The following is a 21,084-nucleotide window of genomic DNA, read 5'->3' as shown; positions in this document are numbered from 1 at the left end:
GTAGTTTTAATACTGATAACACTTTCTGATAGTGATTTAGGTTATCACATATACTATCTGTAGTTTTAATACTGATAGTATTTTCTGATGGGGTGATTTAGGTTCTAACAATATACTATCTGTAGTTTTAATACTGATAGCACTTTCTGATGGGGTGATTTAGGTTATCACAATATACTACCTAGTGTTTTGTGTAGGGAGCTACCTCTAAATATGCGTTACTGTAGATCATTTGGACAAGTTAGCACAGTTCGTCAGAACACCGGCTTCAGGGGGCTCTGCAGCACAACACACACACACACACACACACACAGGCAGCTCCGAATGAAACTGGGATAAGGGTGGTTCACACGGGCAGTGTCACAGCTGTGCCACAACACCCCGCTAGCTATGATCTGGAGAGGTGACCCGTTTAGAGGCTGCTTTGGCAGCGTCTCTGCCCCACGTGTAGGTCGATATGCGGTCATTTTAGTCAGCGAAACGATGCCATATTGCACGATAATTCCAGATGACGTTTACCACTACGAGGCAGTTCAGTGACGTGGCTGACTACAAATCTCTAGTATCACCGTTGCTCAGAGATTTTTGGCCCTTTCGAGTGAAAGCAACAATGTTGGCAACATTAAAAAAAACAACCCGTTTGCCCACCAGTGTGGAAAAACTACGAAAGCGGTTTTGCGTGCCCACCCTGACGACAGCACGAGACTCGGCTTATTATTTTTTCGGCCTTAAACACAACCCAAGAGCCTATTCCCCGCCTTTCTCTCTCAGCCAATCAGCGGCTCAGCCTCTTACCCTCTCAGCCAATCAGCCGAACAAGCCGGAGAGGCACCGCTGTCTCGGTGAAGTATTGATACAGTGCACACGCCGCTAGGAAATTCTGGTCTATATTTAAAACTCATTTGGATCTCAGTTAAGAGTCTCCAGCATCATCTCCGACTAGCAGCATGGCCAGGTAAGGGTCCTGAGAGGCTTGTCAGTGATGACCACTTAGTTTTATTACCTTGCAGTCATTAGATAATGGGACTTAAACAAATTCCTTCTCTTTTAATCAAGTCAGGTTGTTTGTGCTCAGAGCTCAGAATCTCACTGAGCTTGGTACCTAGTCTTTTTATATGCATGCTATGTTCTATGCTGAAACCAGCTACTGTAATTTCTAAGGCTTTGAATTCGGTGTTAATGTATGTTATTCCGTATGTTAATGTATGTTATGCACCTACATATCATATCCATTCTGAACATCTGTTTTAGAAGCCGCCTTACGTCTGAAACTCCCACGTACATCTGTGCTAATACATGTGTTTCCCAGGAGCGCTGCAGGTTTTTGCCTTCAAAGAACAGCCTTTTTATTTTACATACAAGAGGATGTGACCCACTGAGGAACTGTTGTTTCACGATCTTTGAAAATGTTTAGCGTGTTTCACATTGTCACAGTATGAGCTGTATTTCTATGCACAATGTTTCCTTCTTAAGGGTTAAAATCTGGAATGCAGAATACCTGATAAATCCTTGCTGATTTAAGTCAGCTCTTTTTTGAAGATACCTGGGTCCAGACAGCTCCAAAACAGTTTCACAATCAGGGTGAATGAATGAGTAGTCACTGACCTGCTGTTTCTAGTGATTTATTGGTGAACGGTCGTTTGTAGTTTGACTGAGTGTTTTCCAATATGTTGCTGCATCATGTGTTCCTCAACCATTATGGGAGTCATTTCATGAGACATACTGGTTCTTTAAGATGTAGCGGCTGAAACGAAGTTCTATACCATTAGAAATGTGACTCAGCATCTTTTATCTAACTTGAACATCTGGAACAGCACAGCAACGTCACTTTCTTGACAAGCTGGGAGCTTGCTGAATGTGCTGTGGTTAAATGCATTTTAACGTTTGTAACCTCTTGTAGCTTCATGCCTGACTGGATCCTCCATCTGTGTTCACTGCACATTTCTGCTGGGTGAAGTCCCACAAGATATTTAATGGCTGGCTAGCTGGAGTAACATCCATGGTTTTTTAGGCCATGCACAGCTCTCATTTGCTCTATTCTGTTATATAAATGTGCATAGTGTACACAGTCATGCAGTGGAGGAATTAATAGCGACATGGTTTCATATCCTACATGATCATGTGACCATCAGCATTTTAATACATTTCTTAATGGCTTAATTGAAAATCTGTTTGTCTCATTACAGTCAAAATGCACTTTTTGGCATGGGAAATCCCCTACTCGACATCTGTGCTGTGGTGGACAAGGATTTCCTCGACAAGTAAGTCACATTTCCTTGCAAAGAAGCAGGTTTCACAGTGGCATTTAAACACAGTGATAATAGAGGGAGAATGCTCAGTTCTCCAGCTTTACTTAATTACACCACATGTTATATTTTAATAATGTCGAGAGGACTATAACCATACATGTTAACATTGTGTCATGGAAAAATGCTGGATGTAGGTCTACAGAACGATGATTTTTGCGTTGGGATGTGGTCACCTCAAGAGTCCAGCCCTTTGTCAGGGAGATGCAGTGTGGTCTTGTGGCTTGCGATGCTTGTACTTTAAAATAACATTGCTTTCTCATGCTGCACACAGTCCATAGGCCTACCGCTGGAAATGAATGCAGAGTTTTTCCTTCCAAAAATGTACATGCCTTTCACTGTGTTCCAGTGAGGAAAATCTAGGCTAGCATTTACAACCAGTCGAACAAGAATTCAACAAAATCTGACAATACTCAAGTGTGAAGGTGAATTTATTGTATTACATAGAGTAAAATACTGAAAATTTACTTAAGTGATAGTTTCACAGTTGGAGACATGAGTGATTTAAAAAAAAACTGAACCTAGTTTAACTGCACTGGGAGGGGAAAAAAACCTAGTGACTCATGCTTGCCGTGTTGTGCTTGTACGTTTGTACACCAGCCTCATGCTTTACTCCACTTTTAAGAGGTTCCTGCATCTCCTATCCTCAGGCTCATTGGGCTGTGTCTTTAAGGAGGTAGCATGTGCAGACACCCTGTGGGCAAGAGGAAACCTCCTGTACTGACACGTAGGCCTATTCACAGGCCTACCATTCCAGTGCCAGTCATAAAACAATGCCTCTCTCCCTTTTCACCCCTATCCATTGCATAACCTTAAACACACTGCCAGTGGTGGTCTCCTAGGTTAGCCTTATATATTACTTTTGTATTGTTACGCAGGCAACATGACATTTGTTCCTTTTGTTTTGGTGATATCTCAAGTAGAACCGGGGAACTGTACATCAGTATGTGTATAAAAGCGTACTCTATCAAGAACGTTGCATGTTTCTGTAATATCACAGCATCTGTGTTTGGTCAAGTATTTTATGTACAAACACGTCTTGTATATTTATTTTATGTTATGAATTAAACATCTATTTCCATAACAGTTCTGTGATTGTATTAATCGCAGAATCAGTTAATACACTCTACCTAAGACCGTAAAGCTCATTCTTGAAGGTTAGAAGTCATATACAACATTGAGACACATAAGTCATCCTTCCACAAACAGTTTAACTTTTAGATACAACCAAAATGTTCAGTGTTGATCTGCTGCTGGAAACTGAAGTGGTGGAAAACAAACCCAAACTTTGTACTAATGATTTCCATTTGTTGACTGCTTTGTGCAAGGCAGAGTCAAAGCATACATTACCAAGGTGTAATTGAAAGGAGCAGAGGCATCAACACACATTTACAACGGATTAGACATAACTAACAAAACGGGAAAATACTTGTGTTTGCATGCACAGCCCAGTTCACCAGTGAGATTCCAAAATCCATTAGGATGACTCACGTTCGTGAACCAGTTTGTTAACAAACTCTGTTGCTCAAAGTCTGTGACTTTCTGCTCTGGATAGTGTATATTTCCTAAGCATTGCTCACTGCGCTAGCCCTTTACCAGCAGTGGCCTGTGTTCACCCTCTCTTTTTATGTGCCTGAGGGACTTTTCAGTATTGTGCTCATATCTTGTATCCAGGGAAATGGAGCCGTTCAGAGGCGATCTATCTGCGTGAGTTCTTTAAGGCCTTCAATGAACTGACAGGGAATCAGCATGTAGGCCTTTAATCCTTTTGAAAGTAAATACCACCCTGATTAGACAAGCTTAGATTAACTATTTGTGTTTTAAACATGCATTAACGTGTATAATGAAGAAAAGCAGGAGCAAAGTTTTCCCATAATGCTGAAAGAGGAAAGTAGTTTAATTTAGGAATTGGGTTCATTAACACAATTATTTAGAAGTTACCTGATATACTCTATATTACACCTTATTGACCAGTATTGAGCACTGTGTCATATAAATAACCGAGCCCTGTTCAGAAATTGAAATGGAGAAATTGCAGGCCTAAATTGTTACTGCAGGCCTAAAACCAGTATCTCCTTCTGAAAGCCTGCTTATGTCAGGTTGCGTTGACCTTATCTCAATGACTGATATGTTTGCTCTGCGCTGCAGTAGATATTTAGCCAATAGTGCCTGTTTCTGAGTAAAGTCAGGGTAATCGCTGATCAGCAGTTTAATGTGTATGATACTGCCAGTGTGCAACACAAGTTACGCAGACCTACCTGTTGCATTCTCAATTTTTTAAACAGCCATTTGTAAGTATGTATTTCCAAAAATGAACAGTAGTTGCTGATCTATATGCCTGTGCTCATATTTTGTGTTTTCAACAGGTATGGACTCAAGCCAAATGACCAGATTTTGGCAGAAGACAAACACAAGGAAATGTAAGTTCTCACTCTCTATTTGCCCTGAATCGCAGTTCACAGTTCTCTGTAGTGGACTTGGGCTGGTGTGCTGCAATTAGACGTTTCTAGTAGAGTAAACCTGTCCTTGCCACTGTTACATCTGGTAAATGTTTTGTTGATTTGTGCAAGTTAAAATAAGGGAACATGCTTAAATATGGCATTTTTCTGCACAATTTCTATTTATTTGAGTTTAACATACTGGGAAAAAAACAAAATATTAAATGCACAATAACTTTTGCACCGGTCACATATTATGTTTGATTTTTTTTCCCAGTATGTTAAATTTTGCAAATAAACAGTACTGTGCATTAAAGTGTGCAGAAGTGTGTTCTGTGTAGAGGATATATTAACTTATTTCAGCTTATAAAATCAAAACGTAATTTGAGCTAACTTTTGCATACGACTGTAATTGTGAACAATTATATATTTTTTTTTAGGTATGACTATTTATAATATAATGTTTGGCTAGTATGTTTTTAAAATATTACTTTAACAGCATGTCATTTATTGTTACGCCCTCACTTTTTGTCAAGGGCACTGTGGGATATAGAACATATGACGCTTAAGAGAGCCAGTGAAGTAGGTGAAAAGAGTGAGAAAGAGATGCACAAGAGCTACTGAAACTATTTTATTAAAACTAGCCATAATAAGAACCTGACAAATGTGAATGTTTATACAAAAGCAGTGCTATGATATCTGATCTCTGGGAGAATCAAACACCACAGAAGAAAAGAGCAAAACAACTCTGCTTTCCTGGTCTTAGACAAAAAGTATGTAGCTACAAAAACAAAATGAAACAAAAGCTAATTACTCCACACTTCCCTACCATTAATCAAAAGTACATGAGGTGGCACTTGCCCTTTGACCTAGTGAACCTGACGGAGTAGAATACTACATTGTGTCTGTTTGAAACCCCCGGTGGTCATCTAACCGCTCTTGTGAGCTAAAGCTGGGAAGTGTGCTGGCAAGATTCATCCAACATAAGCACACCCCTAACACAAGAGTCAAAGTCTCCTGTAAACCAAGTTAGGGAGTGTGCTGGTGAAGCGCCCAACATAAGCATACCCCCCCCATAAGTGCTGCAGTATCTGGTAATGACAAGTTAGAAGTGTGCTGGTAAAAAAAAACAAAAGTGCCACCATAACCCACATGCTTTCGTAACCCAAATTAAGGAAAGTACTGGTAAAATACCCAAACAAAGGCATATCCCTAACAAAAGATTCAAAACCATCAATCACGCAAACAGCTAAAACACAGCACAGTGTGTGGTGGCAGTTTTTTCTCCTTTTCAGACATCCTGACAGCAGCTTTTAAGGCATAGACTCCTCCTCCACTTGGGAGAGACACACAAACACAAAACATACCAGACTATGTATTTACACAAAACATGTATGCAGGTCAACCTAACTGATGGTAGAATCACATATACTGTCTGCAAGAAGTGTATCAGTCTAGTTTGACTAGTGACAATCTGGCAACTTCTGTTCCCCGTTTGGAGCCCAGTAAATGACTGGAATGCTCCAATGTTGTCTGACATCAACTACTGCTATATATATATAACACTGCATCTATAAATGTATCATGAACTGTGGTCACTTTGTTCCTTTTTATTCTCTGAACAAAAGTCCAGTGTGTGATCTCTGGAGATTTTAGTTCAGAATATTAAAGATGCATGTTTGTAAAGCTGCTCTATAGCAATTGGGTAGCCTGCTTCTTTCTCAGCTTTGCCTTTATGTTCTGAATAAGACACTTTGTATATACTACGAGAGACAGAAACGGAACTCGACCTTGTGTAGAGCTTGTATGTCATAAATGGTCTTGGTGTTGTTTTTGGACGCATTTTAATACAATAATACTTAAGCTAGTCACACACTGGCTGTGCCTGAAAAATCAACAAAGTGGATGTTTGTCAATTTTCCCACCCACTCGACTGCGCAGCATGCAGAGGCTATTGTGACTTGTTTGCTTTCACACCTACATGGTCTCATTTCCCTTTTTTCTTTCTTGCATTAAAAGCTCATTACATGTAGTATCGGTGTGTTGCTTGTTATATTGAAATTATGTTAAGCTGGTTTCAATAGTAATAGACTTGAATTTGTTTTCTATATTCAGACATTTGGGCTGTAAGGAATTGAAATGTCTATTTAGTGGAGAGATCAGTTTGAGTGTAGGTGGTAAAGCTATTTTTTGCCAACACAGTGAACTAGAGCACCTAAAGGAAATGTCCTGAATAAGTACGGTGTTTTCTAGATGCATGTCTGTAAAACTGGGTCCGTACCACTTTTCTGCAGTCTGCTAGTTCTTTGCCGTGTGTATTCTGAATGCTGAAGTGAATGGCGGAGATATCTGCTAGTGTCACAATCTGAACTGACCTGACTTTTTTGTCTATCTCTCTAAGTTATGTAGATATGAAAGGAACTGGAGTGTGGGGCAAATACTGGACCCTTACAGATTAACCATTAACAAATGAAGGCACGTTGATTCACACATTGAGCCCACTGCTCTGCTGTTTGCTCTGGACGTTTTGATCCCTTTTCAACTATTCATAGTTCACATTGACCTTTTGACTTTTTGCCAGCTTATATCTCATCTATGATCTCTATAAATAACACTAATTATCAGACCCGCTCTAGTGACTGGGTCACCTGTCAGGTACCTAGAGTTTTTACTGAACTGGGAAAATTTGCTTTTAGCTGCAGTGCATCAGCGAGCTGGAATTTACTACAAGAGTCTCTAAAACTCGGCTTGCTGGTGTCACTCAGTCATTTTAAACTTTTAGTCTCTAATTACTTGCAGACAGCCTGTAACTGTTTTAGTTGAGTTTAACTTTTCCTTTCTCCTTTTTATTTCATTTTCTTATTATTTTATATATTTATTTTATTTTCTCAATTCTGTTACTGTTTTTATGTATTTGTATTTATTATCTTTTATAATACTATTAATTGACTGTTTTAAATTTTAGTTTGCCTATTTATCATTTTATGTTAATCTTATTAATTGGTTATTATATTGGCTTATTTTTTATTTTCCCTTCTTAATCAAATTTTAATTTTTCTCTTAATTCATTTGCCATTTTATCTTGTCTGTGTTTTCTTTTAATTTGATATAATTTGATAATGTTTAATATTTGATGTTTTATACTACCATTCAAATGTTTGGAGTCATTTATCAATTTAACAACTGTAATAACTTATACAGTGTGAACATCACAAACTATTTGCTAAAAGGCATTTTAGATGTCATCATTTTAAGTATGCTGTGAACAAGAAATAAAAAAAAATGAACTGTAATTATCTATTTGCATTAATTGTCAAGTTGTCTGCCTGGCGATTTGATCTCTACTTTTGAAATTGATGAATTCTGAATATGTAATTGTAAGTTCTCAATGCTACCCAGCTTTCCTAATCATGTTAGAATCTTCTACGGCCCCATTCATCATTCTGGACACCTGTATAATTTTGTAATTTGTATTGTTGACTTCCTAGTCTTACTAATTATTTGAAAGCTATGAAGTTATGCAGGATTTGCATATTAGAATCGATTTATGCACTTGTCTACAAGCAGACTTTGTATTACTGAAAACCTTGATTCCAAACTTTTGATCAGTAGTGTTTTTTCACTGATCATCACTAGTAGTTTTCTCTTGGTTTTTCTCTGTGTACTTCATGTTGGTCGATTTATGTAAAGATTGACTTAAATCTGCTTTAAACGATTGGAGATTGGATGTCTGTGGTAGAATTTTAAGCATTGTGCTAGATTCAGCAAAAGCAAACAGAATAAGAAAAAGGGCAGCATTGCAGTATTGATGTTCAGAGCAGTTGAAGCTGAAACTGCAGTGTTTTGACAGTGTTGTGAAAGTTGTGGAGAGACTGCTGAAAGTGAGACACTATACCCTCCTGTTTCAGCAGCGTATGAGCTAATCCTCAGGCCCTACACAACAAAGGTGCAGTCGTCCCCTGTGTGCAGCTGAAATAATGGGCTCTGTTTCAAAGCTCTGTCTCAGGCTCTGTGGGAGATACTCCAGGCTTTACGATAGCAAGGGTCCTGGACCCACATGCATGGAGAACCTTAGATTAAGACTGCTTATCTAGATTCAGGAACACATTGGTAAAATTGTGTTACAACATGAGTCCCTCTATTTCCAGGCTGATGCACTGAACTAGGAAAGATATTCAGCAACAATCACAATAGTTGATGTTACTTATTTAGTGTTGGGTGATATAACAAAGTCTTATCATGATACAGTTTGGGCACCACAGTTACACTATATGGACAAAAGTACTGGGACACCTACACATTACAGAAATTAAAGGAGCTTCTATGACATTCCATTCTAAATCCATAGGCATTAGTGTGGAGTCCCCCTTTGATCCCCTAGTCCCCCCCTTTGAAGCTATAACAGCTTCCACTGTTCTGGGAAACTTTCTACAAGATTTTGGACTGTGTCTGTGGGACTTTTTGCCCATTCATCCAGAAGAGCATTTGTGAGGTCCGACACTGATGTTGGACAAGAGGGTCTGGCTTGCAATCTCCATTCTAGCCCATCTTAAAGGTGTTCGATGGTTGTGAGGTCAGGGCTCTGTGTGGGTCAGTCAAGTTCTTCTACATCAAACTCTCCAAACCATGCCTTTATGGAGCTTGCTTTGTGCACGGGGCACAGTCATGGTAGAACAGAAAAGGGCCTTTCCCAAACTGTTCCCACAAAGTTGGAAGCATACAGTTGTCCATAATGTCTTGGTATGAGGCAGCATTAAGATTTTCCTTCACTGGAACCAAGAGGCCTCGGCCAACCCCTGATAAACAACCCCTAATAGCATTGTCCCTCCTCCACCAAACTTTACAACTTGCACAATTCAGTCCAGCAGGTAATGTTCTCCTGGCATTCGCCAAACCCAGACTCAGCCATGCTTATCCAGACTGCCAGATAGAGAAGTGTAATTTCTCACTCCACAGAATACCTTTCTGCTGCTCCAGAGTCCAGTGGCGGCGTGCTTTACACCACTCCATGCTTGGAATTGTGCTTGGTAATGTAAGGCTTGTGTGCGGCTGCTCGGCCATGGAAACCCATGCCATGAAGCTCCTGGCGCACAGTTTTTGTGCTGATGTTAATGCCAGAGCAGGTTTGGAACTTTGCAGTTATTGAGTCAGCAGAGCGTTGGTGACTTTCATGCACTATGCGCCTCAGCACTTGGCGACCTGCTCTGTAACTTTACGTGGTCGGACACTTCGTGGCCAAATGCTGTTGTTCCTAAACGCTTCCACTTTTCAGTAATACCACTCACGGTTGATCATGGAATATATAGGGGGGAAGAAATTTTGCAAACTTACTTGCATCCTAATACAGTACCACGCTCAAATTCACTGAACTCTTTAGAACGACCCATACTTTCACAAATGTTTGTAAAGGCAGACTGCATGGCTAGGTGACTGATTTTATGCACCTGTGGTAATGGGACTGAAAACACCTGAATTCAGTGATTTAAGAGGTGTGTCCCAATACCTTTGTCCATATAGTGTATATTACATTTTGATGAAAACAGTGAAAATAAGTTAGCACATCGTCTATAGCGAAACCACTGCACATTTTAAAGCAGCCTTATGCAAGTATTGGTACTTTTTGCTACTGGGGTCCTCCTACAGTTGCAGAGTGTAATTCACTTTTACACCACTGTCATAAATACAAATCACGCTTTAAGTGCCTGTCATAGACAGTTGTAAACATGCATTTGTTGAGGATACAGAACCGGCAAAGACAACATCAGAAGTTAAAGAACCAACAACACAAGAAAGCCAGCTAATAAGTTATTACTTACCAGTCCAGCAGGAAGAAGGCCAACCCCTTATATCTCTTTTAGTTCTCGCCAACGAGTAAAAGCCAGTCCAAGATTTACTCCTGTCCAGTCTCTTGCTCGGTCACTCTTCTCTTCCTAACTTCCTGCATCTTCTTTGGTCTCTTCGCAGCCACTGCCATGATGTCCATGCTAGGAAAACTGAGTGAGCTTCTCTTTATAGCTAGCTGAAGACCTGTAGTTGTTGGTGTGTGATGTGGTGTGTTGCACAGTTCTCACAAGAGGTCTTGTGCACGCTCCATCAAAGTTACACAGTGCCATAGAAGGCCACTATGTTTTCTCATCCAGCACTATTGTTTATATAGTTATTTATTTATTTTTAACTGTGAGTCAAGCCTGATTACTGTCAGTGCACAGTGTGTGAGGCCAGGTGCATTCCCTCTACCTAGTTCCACAGTGATCTGAAGCACAAGCATGTGTGACACATATTCTGCCTACTCAGAGTTACATGATGACGTCAAAACTTTTGCAGATATGCTCTCCTGTCCACTTCACTATAGTTCTAATCTCTCAGTGCAGGCTGTAGTAGATTTCACACTGCTTACACTTGAGTGGGGTTTGCTTTATTAATAAGCTTAGCAATCAGCTAAAGGTTTTGAGAAAGAACAATGGTGCATTGTTGAGTGCACATGCTGACTTTGGTGCACACAAGATTTATTAGGCTAGTTGACTTAAAGGGGACCAAATACAGTCAAGAAATTCTGCTTTGTCATGGAGTGAATATAAGAAAGGAGCGTATAAGTGCATCCTGTAGTGATGAACTGAAACACCTCAGGCCTAGTCTTGATGAATTCTGTGCACAAGAAACACTTGAATCTGTTGTCTTGAAGATTTTAGAGCATTTCTCCCCTTATTTAAAAATCAAAGAACATTTGAAGCATCATCTATGTGCAAAAGCAGGATGAAAGGATGAAAATGGAAATTAGCAATTAGCAACTATTGCCTATAATTAGATTCTCAGTTTATGCAAAGTTGAATCTTCTTTAGCAACAGACTAACTGTAAGACATAAAGGCATGACAAAGTACATTTACTTACTCAGCCATAACCTTTGAGCAGCATATTATTATAGCAGATATCTAGTGTTTGTATGTATCTGTTTTTTATCCCCTTTGTTGGTCAGGTTGGTCTGAGTTGATAATTCAGATTGTCCCTTTTATAGGTCATTAAAGAGTAACTAAAACCATAGCCATGCCCTGTAGTTGCAACACCTGGCACTCTAGAGCACAGCTGCTTGACAAATGTTTGACCATTTCTTAATGAATCAGTTACAAATGCTATCACAGGTAGGTATAACATACAAAGTATGCTATGCAACCTCTAAATCAGTGTTTCCTCAACCCTGGTCCTCCAGGCAAACTGCCCTGCACTTTATAGTGTTTTCCCTGCTCCAGACACACCTGAACAAACTAATAAGTTCATTAACAACCACTTTGCATGGGTGTCCGGTGTGGCTGCAGGTTTTCATCAACCAAGCTGGAGCTCACATGATCAGTTGTTTGAAGACTGACTAATTGATTAAACTAGTAGAATCAGGTGATCTGCTGCTTGTTTGGAATGAAAACCTGCAGGCACACTGACCCTTTTCGCATAAGATTGGACACACCTGCCTTACTGAGTTGAAGTGGGTGTGTTTAAGCAGGGAAAGCAGTAAAGGTGCCTCCAGGATCAGTATTGGGAAAACACTGCTATAAACCTTTAACCATTAAAATAAATGTACTGTTGTTGTTGTTGACTTTTGTGTGTAGTCTAAAATTAACGCTTTGAAGTGCTTATGGTTTATGAGTCTCTTCAAGTGAAGTTTGTAGTGGACTAGGCTCATCACGATCTTGAAATTTTAGCTGATGATTAATTGCCATATTAACAATTGTGGCTAACAAGTGAGTTTTCTTTTTGTTGTCTTTTATTGTATGCAGCTATTAAAGAAAGGCCTAAAGTGGCTAATTAGATATATTGCTTTCTGGTGAAACCTTAAAAAAAACAGCTAATAAATGATGGCTGACGCATCTCTGTGAAGCTGGCCCCTATATGATCAGAAAGTTTCCGACTTATATATGTTTGTGCCGTTAAAAGAAATGTGCTGTTTTGATTGTCAAGTGATGTCACTCAGCCCTCTTTCACCAGCAACTAAAGGTGATGTTTAAAAAAGTTTTAAATGGACAGTTTGAGCTTGAATAAACATTACTCACCTCTTCCCTCTAAAGGTGATATAGCACCAGCCAGAAGTCAAAAGTTTTGTTGCATTTCGTAAGACCTATGATGTGAACCATTAAATGTTTTCAGCTCGCTTTTTTTCTTTTTTTTAATTGAAAAAAAATGATGAAGGCTTACACACATTCTGTTTCTTGCAGCGTATGATTGTGGAGGCTAACAGCTGCAGAAAGTAATTGTGATTGGGTAGGTATTTAGTAATTGTGTTTTAATAATTATATAATAATTGTGATCACAATTATATCATCATTGTGACAGGCCTATAGTGGACCAGTACAGTATACTGTTAGCAGGTGTTATGGGGTGTGTGTGTGTGTGTGTGTGTGTGTGTGTGTGTGTGTGTGTGTGTGTGTGTGTGTTTGTGTGTACGCTGCTGGGAAAAGCTGACAGTAAACAGATTAAGTTAAAGTTTGTGGCATTTGTTAGAACTTCCTGTCTTGCAATTTAGGCAGTTTAAAATGGCACATCTACATAATTCTCAGTGTTTGGGTTTGGCTCTAAACCCAAAGTTTTTAAAAGATGCATTCAAAGACTGCAGGTCATCATGTGATTTTTATGTGTTTTTTCCTTCCCTACTTCTGATGGGTCAACAATCATCTGTCCATTTAAGTAGATAAACAGAACAGACAGACCTGTTAAGTTCAGCATTAGTACATACATCTGACAGTTCTTTGGCTTTGCACAGTAAAAAAGGATGTGAAGGCCAAAGGTTACAGTACAGTTCCTTAACATCCAGTTTTACCACAGTTTAATCTTTTGGCTTTATTTGAAAGAATATTTAAGGTGCAAGTCATTTTATTTGCATATTTTGATACCTGTGTTTTTGAGAAAAATGTAGTTGATGTAGTTGATGGACTAAGACATGTTTTGTGTCCACATTTTTGTTTTTTGGCAATCTAACAGCAAATTCTTGTTTTCACCAAAATATTCCTTTAATGAATAAATTTAAAACTTTGAATTTTGCAGCTGTCAAAAACGGATCTAAAACTCAATTTACAGTTACAGACATTTTTTTTACTTTCTAGTAAAGCATTTGCCTGGAGAGATTTTACACAGCTCACTTAACATAAATTAAGATGTTTTATGCAAGTGATCACTGGACCTTAATGTAGCATGTCCATCTTACGGTTTCAACTCATGCTTGTTGGGACACGTTGTGCTTTAGTAAAGAGAGCATGCTAGTTTTAGTGTTAAAGTTCAAACAGGAGGTTAAAGGTTAAAGGGATGCGGCAGGCTGAGGCCTCTCCTGCTCTGTGCTGGTTTACACAGCTGAGGGCTGAATGTCTCTCTGCAGTGTGCTCTTTTCTTCGAGTGAATCCCAGCAGTTTATTAGTTCCGTGTGAGCAATGTCTAAGGATAAGCGCATGAGCATGGGTGTGTTCATCCTGATGACAATGCAGAGTATTGTGTGAAAAGCACAGTGATGAAGTGTCTTATTTGCTGCCTGTGTAAGAGCACTGTTCACCTCTTATAATGTGCTGTAGAACCTTAATCATGCTCACCTGACTTTGGGGCTGCAAATAAAACTAAATGTAACTTGACTGTAAAACTTATTCCAGGTATTTTCCCTCTTCTGTGTGTGGCTGATGTGCTGATCTTAGTGGAGGTCAGAGTTCAGAACACTGTGGGCTGGTTGTGTGTGTTTCAGCGGCACCGCATGTGGGTTAAATATTATGATTTCTGGTGAAACATAAAATTCTCAACACAGATAGTTACATGAAACTGTCTTTTTCTCTGACACTGTGTCTGCAGGAGGTCTGAGTGCTGTTTCATAACTGAGAGAACTGCACATCTGCCTGTATCATGTTTTAGGAGGTCAAGTCAAGTTTATTTATATAGCGCTTTTTACAACAGGCGTTGTCACAAAGCAGCTTTACAGAAAACCCAAGCCCCAGTGAGCAAGCCAAGAGCGACAGTGGCAAGAAAAATCTCCCTAAGAGCAAGAGGAAGAGACCTTAAAAGGGCCTCAAAAGGGGAATTCATCATCCTCTGGACTAACAGTAGCAAAACACACAAGCAATATGAATAGAGAAAAGAATTTTACTGTTATTATACTCTCTTAGAAAAGGATGGTTCTTTAGTAAAGACAGTGGTTCTATAAACAACCATAAACACTTAAATGGTCCTTTTCCATGATTAAATGGTTCTTCAGATTGGAGACTGTGTTTATGGTTCTGGCTTCATTACCAATACCGTATCATAACAATACCTTTTTGGTGCTATATAGAACCCTTTTCTCCCTCAATATGTAGAAGCATTTCACAGGGTGAAGATCCATATTACGATGCCCAAGAACCATCATGCAAACAGTTAAATTAAAGAACTCTTAAAGAACCATCCTTTTTAAGAGTGTACAATATTGAATATAGAGAAAAAGAAAGAAAGAAACCAGCCTGTCATTGGACAGAAGTATTTAGATTAAACAATGATAACTGATGAACACTATTAGTGGCCTATCACAGTAACAATGAAAGAGATCTATGAAAACCAGTGACTGTTAGGAACGTATCGCAGTGAAAAGGAGAGTTAAATTCATGAACAAGTCAGGTTGACAACACTACAAAGCTGGTTTTTAACTACAGTATGACTTTAAACTACTATATTAGTGACATTAGTGAATGCTTTCATGGTGAATGACAGATAATGTTAGGGTGCAAAATTAAGACACCTAGGGTAACCGTTGTTACTTCAAGGAAGATTTTTGGGGTTTTGCACAATTTTGAACTATTAAAGAACAAATTATTTCAAGAAAAAATTGGATGTGCTGCATTTTGTCTATGTGCAGATCATTTACAGGGGAATTCAACCAAAGTTCTGAATCATTTCTGCGTAATTAAATGGTTGATGTAAAGTTATTCAAAGTGTTTTGATGTGAAATGCTCAATTGTAGAAAAGCTACATGACCATCTTGTGTAATAACATTGTAGTGTCAGAATTCACACTAGACAGGAACCAAGGCATTCAATCACTCTAAAACCTAACTTGCAGAATGTTATCACACAACATGATTATGAATATGTTGCCGGAGACTGACAGAAACATGCAGAGCACTGTAAGGGAAAAAAAATACCCAAAGAAAATTGTGTTGTGTGTTTGTTTTTGTTTTTGTTTTTTTTTTTTAAAAAACCATCTTTGCATACACTCTATGGACAAAGGTATTGGGACACTTTGCACATTACACCTACAGGAGCTATTATGACGTCCAATTCTAAATGCATAAGCGTTAATATGGAGTTAGTCCCCCACTTTACAACTATAACGGCTTCCAAGCTTTCTACAAGGTGGGAATTTTTTGCCCATTCATCCAGAAGAGCATTTGTAAGGTCAGGCACTGACACTGGACAGAAGGGTCTGGCTTGCAATCTCTGTTCTAGTTCGTCCCAAAGGTGTTCAATGTGGTTGAGGTCAGGGCTCTGTGTGGGTCAGTTAGGTTCTTCCACACCAAACTCACCCTAGCCATGCCTTTATGGACTTTGCTTTGTGCACTGGGGCTCAGTCATGGTAGGACAGAAAAGAGCCTTCCCCAAACTGTTCCCACAAAGTTAGATGTGTACAATTGTCCATAATGTCCTGGTCTGTTGGAGCGTTGAGACTTCCCTTTACTGGAACTAGGGGCCTCGGCCAACCCCTGAAAAACAACCCCATAGCATTATCCCTCCTCCACCAAACTTTACATTTGACACGGTGCAGTCAGGCAGATCATGTTCTTCTGGCATTCACCAAACCCAGACTCGTCCATCTGACTGCCAGATAGAGCAGCATGATTTGTGGCTCCACAGAATACATTTCCACTGCTCCAGAGTCCAGTGGCAGCGTGCTTTACACCACTCCATTCAATGCTTTGCATGGTGCTCTGTGATGTAAGGCTTGCATGCAGCTACTCGGCCATGGAAACCCGTGCCATGAAGCTCCTGGCGCACAGTTTTTGTGTTGATGTTAATGCCAGAAGAGGTTTGGAACTCTGCAGTTATTCAGTCAGGAGAGCGTTGGCGAATTTCATGCACTATGCGCCTCAGTACTCGGCGACATGCTCTGTAACTGTATGTGGTCTGACAGTTTGTGGCTGAGTTGCTGTGGTTCCTAAATGCTTCCACTTTTCAGTAATACCACTCACAGCTGATCGTGGAATATTTAGTGGGGAAGAAATTTTGCAAACCGACTTCTTGAAATGGTGGCATCCTATTACAGTACCAGGCTCGAATTCACTGAGCTCTTTAGAACGACCCATACTTTCACAGATGTTTGTAAAGGCAGACTGCATGGCTAGGCACCTGATTTTGTACACCTGTGGCAATAAGACTGAATGAAACATCTTAATTCAGTGATTAAGAGGTGTGTCCCAATACTTTTGTCCATATAGTGTATAAATACTCAGACATGTTTGGGTTCACTGGTCATGTTGGATCGTAAATAAAATGTCTATTTGTGGATTACAGACATCAAAACCTGTGGTTCCTATTACCATTAATGATTCTGAATGAATGACTGACTGACTGACTGACTGACTGTTTACGCAGAGCAGAATTAAGCAGAGATTTTGCAAAATATGCAGAATTCCCCTTTAATTTATGCTGTTAACTATAATACTAACTATACATCCAAGTTGTGTATTTATATATAAAAAGCTGTGAATACAGAGCCCAATACAGTGTAACAATGGAGGTGAAAAACCAGTGTAAGCATTGGCTTCTCGCTTCGCCCAAAAGCTTTGTAACAACCAACTACTTATCAGTGGGCTAAATGATAAGGCTGCCTAATGCAGTCTCACTGCCCTTAACAGAGGTCAGGCCTGGCAAAGAGGCATTCAGCCAGTAAGCAACAGGTGGAGAGGCCAAGCGTGCTCTTCATGACTTGGGAAACTTGATAGACTTTCTATATAGGATTCATGCTGTGTTTTATCAAACTGTATTTTTTTTCACATGTAAACTCCCTGATCATCACTTTGCTTAACATGTGTGGATGTCTACAGTTTATATTGTGTAGCAGAGATTTGTAATATCTCCATATTTAGTCGGTGTTTGTTCTGGTGTTTTCCACACAAGACTGATGTCTGTGTTTATTTCACTGTGGTCCAGTAGGGGGTGCTTTCCTTGTGTGAAACAGTATTTTAACTGCTGGGAGGTGATAAGGTCCCAATAATTGGAGCACATTGCTTGCAAGTTTAAAACTCATTTCCCTGATAATCTCTGCCAGCTGTTACCAGTGTAGATTTCAATTACTGCCTCTGGTTATGAGTCAGCTGACAAGTATAGTAGTCCTTTGTGGTTTGTTTTAATGTTCTTTTTTTTGTTGTTGGTTATGCAACGCTGCCATCTTGTGAAAGACACTGAGTCAGGTTTCTGTTTGAAGTGTTTCATTTTAAACAGCTTGCTTATCAGGGCAAAATCTGATAACTGACTCAAAAACTTCATAAAAAAGCCAATAATGTTATTTTCCTGAAAATTTTTTAAATTAGAGCTGGTGTAGTATGGTGCTGTTAAAGTTTTAAATGTACCATTCTCTCCCCAGTACAGTCTATATTTAAATTAAGCAGCAAAAACAGCCCTTTCTGAATTTATTACTTGAGTGGTGATGTGAAAACCAGTGCAGTTACATATATTCGCCTGTTTAGCCAACAGCAGGTTAGTCTGCCCGCACACTTAAAGATGGTTCTTTAGTAAAGAAAATGGTTCTGTATAGAACTATGAACATTCCAAGGACCCTTGGCATCATTAAAGGATTCTTTATATTGTGAAAGGGTTCTTCAGATTGATGGAGAACGTGCCGTAGATGGTTTTATATAAAACCTTTTTGACAAAGGTGCTGTAGATGGTTCTATATAGAACATTTCTCACGCACATTTAATCTGAAGAATTATTTATTAATGCAAAGAACCATTTAATATTGCAAAGCGTTCTTTGAGTGTTGATGGTACTATATAGAACCATTTTCTTACTAAAGAACCCTTGAAGAACCATCTTTTTTATGATTGTATGTGAACGTTTGGGATGCCCTGGCCAAGTTGCATATTTTGTTGATTTTGAAGTGAAAAGAAGTAAGCACAAGCCCTGCAGCAAACTATATATATAAAAAAGTTAATGTTAACATTTCTGCAAATGTTAATGCACAGTTGCTTTATAATTGATTAACTTTGAACACAACCCTGAAAAATAGGAAAAATGGAGAAGTTTGAACACCCTCCTCTAGTAGCAAATGCTTTTTGTCGCTAGCTAGGAGTCTCTCTATTATTCTTTTAGGATTTTTCACCATTTTCTTGCAGAATGCCTCTAATTCTGCAATGTTCTTGGGCCGTCTTGCTTGCACAGCATTTTTAAATAATAATAAAATGTTTTTCTCGACACACATCTTGGTAATTCTGTAATTCTGACTTCAATTATTACTTCATCAGGGCACAGCTCTTGTTTCCAAAATGCCTCTAGCCTATCTACACGCTGTTTTGCATACTTTAGATGTTGACCTTTGTGATCAGATCACAGGTAGAATTTCCTTGTGATGATCTTCTGTATAGAGCATGTTTATGCAAGCAGTGCTGCCCAGTAGAACGGTGCACCACCACTCCTGTGTCAGCCAAAACTTCCTTCAGGTCCTTTGCTATTATAAAGGGGTTTTGCTTTGCCTTTCTGGCCCGCATTTCTAAGAAATCTAAGAAGTTTCTTGGTTTTCAGGTCTTGCCTTGACTTTCGCAGTTCCCTTTATCTGCCATTTCTTAATCACATTTTTTAGAAAAAAATGCTAGAAGGGAGTGATTTTGAAATCTTTAGTCTTAACCTGCACTGCAGGCATTAGTTGGCCTAATTTTCAGATCCTCAGCCAGCTGCTTAGAGGAGTCCATGGTTGAGTGTTAGCACAAAGTTTGAAGAGTGAGATAACAAGACTGTTAAGGCTTAACAAATTCTCAGACTTTGAAAGATTGTCCAAAGTTTTCTTCTTCTTTCCGCTTCAAAAATCAAAAAGATGTGTAATTTAGCCAGTGGTGCCCAAATGTCTCCACACAACTGTGGACAAAAAACAACAAAATACAAAAAATGTAGAATATGGATTTTTCTGGTTGTTCACCTTGTCAAAAGGAAAAGCTGTCTCAGTCTCATAAACCAATATTTTCTGGTCCTCCACACTGAACGTTAGTGTTTTCTCTACTCCTAACACTCTCGACTTAACTCCAGAGCTATTTAACAATTGTTTTGTTAGTACAGAGTGGTCATGTCTGAGCCAGGAAGTGTTAAAATGTGCAGGACAAGTGCGCAGGACTGAAGCGTTTGTGTTGCAGGACATGCCATTGGTCTGGGTTCTCATTGCCCATGTTTTGTCTCTGCTATCCAGCAGATGGCAGTGGAAGCTCATCAAAGTTTAATACTGTAGCTTCAAGTAGTGCAGAGACATTATTTATTTGTTATGCAAGGACAACCAGAATTTGGTTCTGAGGCAAAAATGTGTTCATCGTCAGACAAATTTGGCACAGTTGCCCCGTGGATATATGTTGAAACACCATGTTGTTTGAGTCATGTTTATAATTTCTGAATCACTGTTACAAGCACAAGTCTACCTTGCATTTGCATCCGAAAAGTGTACAAATGCATAAATTATCATTATCATCAAATGATAATACATTGCAGAAGCTGTCTGTTCAGTCTGGAAGAGCTCCTCGGTGCTGTGCAGGCCCTGGCCGCTCTGCCCCTCTCCCTCAGGAAGCCTTTGTCGGTCTGTTTCCTGTGGCTCAGATGGGGCTGGTTCTGATGAGTGTGCTGTTATTTGTGAGCGGGTGGAAAAATGAGCCACTGCACACTGAAAGCTAAACTGCAGGTGTGTTGGGGATTGGGGGGGAAATGGTGCATTTGAGGGGACAAACCTCTGCACATTGTGCGCACTTGCAATATGTACATTTACTCAGCAGTGTTTTGAGCAGAAAGCTTTGTCAACAATTTTTTTTTTCCCTGAATCCCAAACTAGCAAGGATGCTTAGCTATGAGAGTTGGACATGAGTTCCTACAATTAATCATGTGTGCCTCATTCTAGACACCTTTCCTTTTGAAGCTTGCCAGCTTGAAAAGAAATATGGTTTACCTAAAGGAGCCATGTGTCTGACTGTGCTGTCTTTTCAACCATTGTTTCTAATTCTTTTTAACTGAAATAATATGTAGTGCAGTTTGACACCTTGTTCTCAATATTAATCAATGGAAATGGCTTAGCTGTTTTGGTCAAACACATTTATTTATTTATTTATTTATTTATTTATTTATTTGTGCCATTTTCGGGTGGAGATTCTGAGGGTCTGAAATTT

The 21,084-nt window shown here is 39.3% G+C and overlaps 1 protein-coding gene across 2 annotated transcripts in view; it reads left to right on the top strand.

The window, feature by feature from the left end:
• adka (adenosine kinase a) overlaps window positions 1-21,084 on the top strand; it is a 165,340-nt gene that overhangs the window by 2,368 nt on the left and 141,888 nt on the right. Inside the window, exons 1-3 of one of the 2 annotated variants that reach the window (XM_036574695.1) lie at window positions 824-955; window positions 2,187-2,261; window positions 4,673-4,726. In XM_036574695.1, the coding sequence (XP_036430588.1) occupies window positions 948-955; window positions 2,187-2,261; window positions 4,673-4,726 (137 nt within the window). In that variant the 5' untranslated portion in view covers window positions 824-947. Of the gene's footprint in view, window positions 1-823; window positions 956-2,186; window positions 2,262-4,672; window positions 4,727-21,084 lie in introns of those variants that run through there. The other variant, XM_036574694.1, reaches the window with a different exon arrangement.

This window comes from Colossoma macropomum, unplaced genomic scaffold, assembly GCF_904425465.1.
Source record: "Colossoma macropomum unplaced genomic scaffold, Colossoma_macropomum, whole genome shotgun sequence".
In the NCBI taxonomy this organism is placed as follows: Eukaryota; Metazoa; Chordata; class Actinopteri; order Characiformes; family Serrasalmidae; genus Colossoma; species Colossoma macropomum.
This window is presented reverse-complemented; position numbering and strand designations above follow the sequence as displayed.